The sequence below is a fragment of the Pollicipes pollicipes genome, unplaced genomic scaffold (genome assembly GCF_011947565.3).
Source record: "Pollicipes pollicipes isolate AB1234 unplaced genomic scaffold, Ppol_2.1 Scaffold_4219;HRSCAF=4965_pilon_pilon_pilon, whole genome shotgun sequence".
Lineage (NCBI taxonomy): Eukaryota > Metazoa > Arthropoda > Thecostraca > Pollicipedomorpha > Pollicipedidae > Pollicipes > Pollicipes pollicipes.
Genome location: NW_023596448.1, coordinates 9913884 through 9922871, shown reverse-complemented (window position 1 = coordinate 9922871; position 8988 = coordinate 9913884). Strand labels below are relative to the sequence as shown.

General features: G+C 49.7%; 1 protein-coding gene across 1 annotated transcript in view; it reads right to left on the bottom strand.

The window, feature by feature from the left end:
• Window positions 1-3752: 3752 nt before the first annotated feature.
• LOC119095788 (lactosylceramide 4-alpha-galactosyltransferase-like) overlaps window positions 3753-8988 on the bottom strand; it is a 37148-nt gene continuing 31912 nt past the window's right edge. Inside the window, exons 4-5 of the mRNA XM_037218644.1 lie at window positions 3870-3965; window positions 3753-3807 (exon numbers count right to left, since the gene is read on the bottom strand). Coding sequence (XP_037074539.1) covers window positions 3753-3807; window positions 3870-3965 — 151 coding nt within the window. The remainder of the gene's footprint in view (window positions 3808-3869; window positions 3966-8988) is intronic.

The window sequence follows — 8988 nt, the reverse complement described above, 5'->3', positions numbered from 1 at the left end:
CAGTGAACAGAATTGCGATAAAATCAAATAATCGCATGAAATTATCCACGGCAGGGAATCAAATTACTGCCAAAGTTAGAGGATGCGTTGCGGGCTTTTTCACTTTTCACATCATTTCCAACTTGATATTCGTCACAACGATCCGTGTGCTCGTGACCGTACATCTCGACTGGAGTGACGACGAATGCAAATTCACCGCTTCGGGTCACCTTGTGTAAAGAAGGCTTGTTTAACTGTAATTTACAACCCAAAAACTGCCCGACAAGGGTCTACATTTAACCAAAATGGAAGTTTCATATTCACCTGGCCCTCCCCACCTCAGATAAGTATATTGTGCGCAATGATACACCTGTTTTCAGGTGTGTAATCCCGCAAAACCAGCTGAGTGCATAACGAATAACAAATATTACTGAAAGCTATCCACAGATGTACTTATAATCGTCTTGATCCTTCCAGATTCCACCCTATTTTCCTTACAGACTTGATGAAGTGAAAGGAGTGGATGGAGAAAGAGAACTACGCGCATAATACAGTTCCATTTATTGGGTCACAATGGTTCGCATAGGTTCCAATCAGGTACGTGAAAATCGCTGACATTGATAAAATGTTTAATGGTCGCCTTGACCTCCTGAGTGGTTACAACACTGCGTGTTCTAAATGTTAGGCCAAGGTGGTAAAACGTAAGATGCAATTTGAACATCTATAAAACTTACTGAATCCCTCGTTATCATGGGATTCCCTCCCATTTGTTGTCGCGATGAGAGGCACATGATCGTTTACACCCTCATTTGTTATTGGTTAAAACCGTCATGTCATTAGGTATCGAACACATTACAACCCATCTTGGTGCCCCGGATATCCTGCTGCTGATAAAAAGTATGTCACGTCGCATGCCGCCAATGTATATACATTGTCTGCAGACGGTAAAAAAGCGTCCCCTCTCTTACGAGAGTAGAAGACTCATATCAATGCCTACTCTGCGTGAGAAGAGACTGAGATGCTCTCATTGATCAACGTTTTATTCAACGTATGCTTTCAATGTCGATCGTGATGAAATTTTGCGCATTAAAACACTGAAAGAGGATATCGTGTTTTAGTGGCCTAGACGTCTTTCAGCACTGCCGGGTGTGGAGACAATTTGTGGACGATTTGTGGGTACACTTCGCTGCCTCCCAATTTTTGGAAGGGTCCTTCCAGTACCGCTTCTAATGTGCTCCTCGTCCTTACTGCCCTGTCTTTCCTGCATAAAATATTTGACCGCTCACTAAAGGCGTAAGCTCTTCATATGAACTTGATGACGTCATGCAACTGTCAAGCCGAGTTCGCGCAACGCCTTAGTTTGTTAGTGTCAATAAGGAATTGAATGAGATGCAAAAACGGTGATTTGAAAACTGATAACGTAATTTTCTACAATTGTGCGTAAGCAAAATTCGATGGTGTGCGGTGTGAGTTGTGAGTAGAAGTTAGCTTCCTCCATACCTTAGCCGAGGCATAGATGAGGCATACACAATTTTGCACAGGTTCCTGTCCAGCAGTATGTTTAGTGGTACGGCTGTCAATGGGACATGTGACTGAATATCTGTGCTCTGAACATTTTTTTTTTACTGTGTGAAGATGTTCAGGTAACTGCAATTCACACCTGATGCTATAATTTCACTATCAGCATGGGGACAGCATTATTGTCCAAAAAAATCACTTCAGAAAAAGGCACGGGAATTTAGTCAGGTTTCATAATGTTTTATTGGGACAGGAGCCGTGGAAAATTCCATTGTGGGGTTGGTTGATGTAGCATTCGGGGATAAGCCCAGTGCATGACGGCAACGTGCACAAAGTTTCAGGACATTTTTACTTTTAGAGTGCACTTGCCTGGCAGGTAGTGCCACGAATGAAACACAAGTGCTGCTTTTGGGGCAAGATTTAGACTGATACACCCCATTGACATATTTGGTGTGCCTTGCCAATTAGAAAAAAAGCTAATACCAGAAGCCTAAAGCTGTTTCAAATCAGTACTTTCAAATCTATGTCGATGTCTGTGTACCTTCAAGAGTGCGTATTTGAAAATGCCCGTAAGAAATGCCCTGAAAAGTAAAATAAGGATGCTAGATTCAGGATCATGTTAGTGTTAAAGCCTTGGGAGATTTTGTGGATGTGTTTCAAACGATTTAGGTTTTGTAATAATTGGAGCATGTGGGGTAAAGCAGAAGCCTATATTGGGAATAGAACTTGCCACATCTGGCACAAGATTCAGGATGCCTTCAGGCCTAACATTTTGCTGACACTTGTGCCATAGCTTGTAGCCTAGTTGATTGCTGGGGAGTAATTTCTACTGAGTAGGGTGAGTTGACGCCCCATAAACAACAAGCTAAATAAAAAACAACAAGAAACAAGAAAAACAAGCTAACAATCACACAGCCTGCCGGTTTTGTCTGTCTTCTGCTGCGAACGCCATCTAGTTCCTAACGCGGCGAAGTCGCCTCACTGTGACTCCCTCCATCGGCTCCGGAATACTGCGCCTGGTCTCCGGCGTTTTGCCGGCCTGGCGGACTTCTGACGGCATGCATTCTGTGCCATCTGGATCGCAGCCAGGTACCCAAACGGTCCACCGGAAGCCAGCTCCGCGGCGGCGGTGCGCGCGCTGTGCGGCGGAACGTTGGCTACCGGTGCTCGATACCAGCGCTCTAAGATGGCCGCCCACTAACAGTATTCGGCGCGTCGCTGAATGGCCGAATGGCGGAAATTACACGCCGGATTGAAAAATATCCCTTGTAGTCGTGTACGCGCGGATAAGATTGGCCAGGATTTTTCTAAAACCACAAACGGATAAATTTCAAACATGTAACAACAGTGCTCTTTGCCACTATGCGTATTTGCAAAGAGTCGACCACATTTTTTGCTATCAGTAATGCGCAAGATAGCAATAATAGCAAAACAGCATCCGACCGCTTGTATTTCTCGTAATGCCAACCAGAGCGGAATATACTAAAGTATAACACGAGGTCACAAACACAAATAACAGCAAAAACACGAAACATCTTGGAAGCATCAGACGTAAGAAATCCAAAGCGCAAGTCGCTGTGGAGATCAACATCGCCCAAGCCCAAACCAGGCTTCTGATGGGGAACAACGGCGTCACACTAAACGACATCCGGGATGGGTGACGGAGATTCTCCATCGCCGACGAGCCCGCGGCGAGTACGCTAACATTGTTCAAGAGCGCCGCACTGCTGACCCACAACAGCACCAGCTGTGCTTTTGTATGAGCCGGAAGACGGCTGCGGTACTGCTGGCCGAGATCGGGCCCGACCAATACCCGGCAATCCAGCAGCTGCTCCACGAGCCAATAGGCGCTGCTCAACGCCTGTCGTCACGCTGAGGTACCGTCAGAACAGCAATCTGTCTACACACATTAGTATCGTTTGCTTTCACTCAAGTTGAGCTGAAGCCTTAAAATAATCAAACAAATTGCTGAATCATGGCGTAAAACTGCTTCATTGCTACCTTGTCCTCTTGCTGTTTCTCGTCGAGCCACCTGACTTTTTGCGGCGCTCTTGCTGCTGTCCAGAATGTGAATTATGACGGTGGGGGGGGGGGGGGGGGGGGGGGGGGGGGGGGGGGGGGGGGGTGGGGGGGGGGGGGGGGGGGGGGGGGGGGGGGGGGGGGGGGGAGGAGGCTGCAATACAGGCAAAAAAGACCATCGTTATAGTCAAGCGTCAACTCCCCTTACAGACGTCGCCCAAGACATGCCTCACCGGTTAGAAGTCGGCCCCGCCCTGCTGCAGCGACCAGGGGCAGTACTGTTCGGCCAGGCTGGTGGTACGCGGAGCCAGCGGCACGCGGCGCTCGCGCACGTGCCGCCCCCACGTGTGCACCAAGTGCGAGCGTTCACGCGCTCCAACACGGCGTCCCGCGCGTCCAGCTCCAGAAACAGGCTCCAGTTTTCCCATGGGATGGCGTAAAAGCACTGCCTGCGGCCGTGGGAGGGGAGAAGGTCAGGACGACGTTATGGTGACCGCAGAGGGGCACATCTGTTGGCGGGCGGGACGGGGCACAGCTGTGCTGTGTGTGAGTGACGCAACATTTCGAATCACCTGTCGAAGCATTAAAAACGGGTGCACGTGTAGCCCGAGATCACGACGTCACAGCATTACGCAGCAGCACGCCACAACATACCCTAGACTGGAGGCACAGTCCACCCTGAGCACGTCATGTGTCGGATTACTACGCATCGTTCGAACAGAGAGACCCGCCGCCTGCCTCAGCCCTGCTCGGAACGTCTCACCTGGTCGCGATCAGCAGCGCTGCACCGCCGGCTGACGCTCTGCACCAATGCGGCGTCAGCTGGTCTGACACTTTATCTGGACCGTCCTCTCCGTGGACGTGGCATGCCTTCATCAGTCTCCGTCCGCTCTCACCGGCCATAGCTGATGCAGTGGTTCCCGCGCTCACCGGCCAAATGGTGTAAAGGCCCCCGCTTACCGTCCATGGTTCGTGTCGACGTCGTCCCGCTTTCACCAGCCGTAGCTGGTGCAGCGGTCCCCGCTCAGGCGAATGGAGATGGTGAAGCGGTCCCTGTTTACCGTCGGTATTGGTGCATAGACCGTCTGCTCTCATTGGCCGTAGGTTGGTCCCACTCACCACCGTCGTCGATGGTGTAGCCGTCCCGTTCTCATCGTCCGTCGGCGGTGTAGTGACCGTCCGCTCTCACCGTCCGTAGATGGTGTAGTGACCGTCCGCTCTCACCGTCCGTAGATGGTGGGGTGACCGTCCGTTCTCACCGTCCGTAGATGGTGTAGTGACCGTCCGCTCTCACCGTCCGTAGATGGTGGGGTGACCGTCCGCTCTCACCGTCCGTAGATGGTGTAGTGACCGTCCGTTCACCGTCGTAGATGGTGGGGTGGTCACCGCGCTCACCGTCCGTAGATGGTGGGGTGACCGTCCGCGCTCACCGTCCGTAGATGGTGTAGTGACCGTCCGTTCACCGTCGTAGATGGTGGGGTGGTCACCGCCGTCACCGCCGTAGATGGTGGGTGACCGTCCGCTCTCATCCGTCCGTAGATGGTGGGGTGACCGTCCGCGCTCACCGTCCGTAGATGGTGTGTGACCGTCCGCGCTCACCGTCCGTAGATGGTGGGGTGACCGTCCGCTCTCACCGTCCGTAGATGGTGGGGTGACCGTCCGCGCTCACCGTCCGTAGATGGTGTAGTGACCGTCCGTCTCACCGTCCGTAGATGGTGGGGTGACCGTCCGCGCTCACCGTCCGTAGATGGTGTAGTTTCCGCAGTGGGTGGTCGTCAACGGCGGGTGTCGGAGGCCACAGCCCTCGATGAGCACCTCGGTGACGACGCCGGGCCCGTTGTGTCCCCAGTTGTACGGGTCGTAACCCTCTGTCAGGCAGCTTGCCAGCAGCCGCGGCACGGCCGAGTCGCGGCTGAACTTGAGCACACCCGACGCCACGGCTCGCTCCGACTCCAGGCCTGCACCATCGTCCAGCGCTGCGGCCGTGGCGGCAGACGAAGGTCACGGGCCTGACCTAGATTGGCGGCTGATCGGGTCACGCGCCACTGGGTCCAGCAATCACCGGAGGACGCTGGTTACCCAGTGACGGATCGCAGGTAGCGCGCGAGACAGAGCAGGCCGTGCAGCAAAACAACATGCAACTACTACGGCAACAGCAGCAACTGCCCTATGCCTGCTACACATCACCATAGACACAAATCATCATCATCTCCAGAATGGCGGAGCTCGGAGGGGGCAAGAGGAGGACAAATTGGGTTATAGAGGCTTTTCCCGTCATTAGGCCTCTCTTCGTCGCGTATCGGCCTGATTATATATGCTCGGGATTCACTTTGCAGGCATTGGGGGCCACTTTTTGATTTTGTAGAGACATTTTGGACACGGGTGTCTATTTGTTTTCTTTTGTGAGTGTTCTGCCCCCCCCCCCCCCCATGTGGATTTACCCCTTCCCCCAGTGTTAGCTTGGCCTTTCCATATTTTGGGATGGAACATTACAAAAACGTAGAAAAGAGATGACAATTATACAAAGACGATCTTCTTTCATTCTTGTAGTGACGTTGTCCTCCTTGTAGTGGCGTTGCTATGGAGGGTACAGCTGAAGAACATGAAGCCGCAACCTCAATATTACGTCCCAGTGGAGGGGAAGCTTTAAACATTGGGGTTAACCACCTTATAATTTGAGATTTTCTGTCCGTCAAACGTTAGCTTTTGTCCGCATCCAAGCATGATGCTGGCGCCCCTTATTCTTTGTTGTAATTTTTCAGAGACATCACAACTAAGTTGCAACTTTTTATTTCATCAATATATAGTTTAAATGATGGATTCAGAGCAGTCAAAATGAAAAACCACGCAGAAAAGAAAAATGTTGCCAAGATAGATTTTTGATATGGTTCCATGCCGAACATGGAGCCTCGCTGTCACTTTTGACACACGCCCGGGTGGCCGATTCGACGCCCTTCGCTCGGGTGGGAGGTCAGATTGAACCTCCTGAGATCTCAGGAACTAAGAGAGCTAGAAACACTAAATTCACAGGATGTCTTGACCTGTACGTGAACTCATTGAGGCCAAAGTTTGAAGTTCCTAGGTCATGACCTTCGCGTTGAGTAAGGTCAAACAAGGTCAAATTCCAGGTTAGTTTTCAAAGGGCCCCTAAAACCAAGGTAACTGTTCTATGCAAAAGGGCACACGCTCATTTAAGGTCAGTGACCTTTTTTAGTCTTTAAAGACCATGGTGACTAAGATCAGACGAGACTGCATTAAGTTTTGCATTTGAAAAAGCGACTAAGATTACGTTAGGCAGCATGTTCCTAAGAACAAAATGCTGACCCGAGTCATTTTTGGTCAATGACCTGCTGTGGTCTTAAAGAAGTCCGTGAAGGGTGTATAATGTGGTTCCTGTTATGAACAAATTGGAAATGGGCGCCAGAAATCACCTCAGAAAGCAAGCCCCAGTGTAATAATACAAGCTGGTTTTGCCTTTGGTCTAACCTTTATACCTGACCCTAGATAATGTAACTTGTTCACTCAGTTGTTATGTTACCTGACAAAGTATCTCGGAAAGGTGGGCCTCGTCTAACACTTATTGGATCAGATTGAACGACTCCCTAGAAATTGCCTTCGCTGAAACCATGGCCCGACTTTGACCGACCATAGGTCAGCGACCTTAAAAGGTACATCTCCATTTTTGGTGCCCGACTATTCTCAACTCAATTGTCTACAGCAACGCAAAATTTGGCGCGGCTAAGCCGCGCCGTTTGGAAACCATTTTGGAAAAAAACCTTCGGGGGGGGGGGTCAATTTGAGCCCCACCCCTACCCGAGCGTGTGTTAATTAGCCATCCCATAACTGTAATACATCGTCAACAGATCCACTTTGCCTCGGCCTCTTATCCGAATAGCATGAAAGGTCATTTAATGTGCAATGCGATTGCACGGCCGTGGGCTGCCCTGTAACCAAGCTTACACCATCAAGCTAACGGCTAAACGACCCTCGTTGGCGGACCACATAAGACCACTTGTCCTGGAAGACGAACATGCCACGACGCATTTCGCAACACTACGAACGCGGCCAAAATGCTTTGAGCGCTCTGTCGTCGTCGGGCTTACGGCCCGATCATTGGTGTCTTTGCGCAAAAATATACTTTTTGGCGGGCGTTTTTCACCCTGCAGGCAAAAAACTTGTACAAAGACGATGTCTGTAAATTGCCCCTTAATCATTTGTGTCGAATTATGTCACCTGTGACATAAAAAGCAGTCATCCTTGGCTAAACTTTGACAAACACATGGCACCATTAATTGGAAAAGTGGTATCGTTTTTGACGGCACTGGGCCTTTTGGACAATATTTCGAAACAGTTTGAGATTCATTCGTGTGGTATTTTATTTTTAATTATGTAGCTGCGCTCTTCTACCATTGCAGGAAATTCGACGATTCGAAATCAAATCGGACATTTAGGTTGCAAGGGTTTCAGGTCTCACGTGTATCGCTGTGTGCAGCAGGAAATGGTGAAATTGAATGCTGCGCAATCTTACGCAAATAATTCAAACTTCTTTGTAGGCTGGTCATTTAGCACGCTGAAGAACTAGTTCACGTAAAATTAAAATGACACCTAATATAACATGCATCCATTACAGAGAAATTTACGCGCACCTCAGGCTGTGCAACAAAAATATGATAAACATACATGTAGCGGTTCTATGAATGACACATGCATTTGCTACACCACTATTAGAACAAACTCATCCTCAACGTTATTTTGACAGCGCACTTTTACTCACGCAATTCAAGCAGCTTGCTTTTAATCTTACTTCTACTCAACTATCAGTCAATATAGGCCGATTGTTGAGCATCCTCAATAATCATGGTATTATGCACAATTATTGATGCCATGGCGTAGGTTAAATGCAAAATGTGGTACGACGCCGAATTCAGGCAGACATTTTCCCGCAACGCTCGTGATTCGCACTAAAATTGCACTTTAGATGGAGCAGCATTCTACAAGGGAGGCGCAGCGACCTTCTCCAAGGACGACAAAACCAAACTAGAGTAGACTGTATAATTTACCGAGATGGCTTGGCCTCCAAACCTCGTAACTGTATTCATCAATGCATCCAATATCTATCACCATAATGCAGTCGCCTCATAGAAATGAAACAGATATGTTTGCTTACTGAGCAACGCACATATCAACGCTTGACAACCCCTACCCTGGCCATGTAAGTCGTGTTTGCCCTCACCGCCAGATCGCACGTAACAGCTGAGCGCGTAAGCGATCAGCAGACTGCGCAGCTTGAGCCACACGACACACGAACGCCTGACATGTAATGCTGAAAAGCAACGGAGAACGGAAATAACCGAAGTCCTTAATGACTATCCCTGTACCGTATCCAACCAAGAGTACGTGCTGCCGGCCCTGGCCGCCTTCAAAGTGTGCCTTCGCACGCTAAGGCGGCTTCTAGAGATCTGCCTTCTTCCA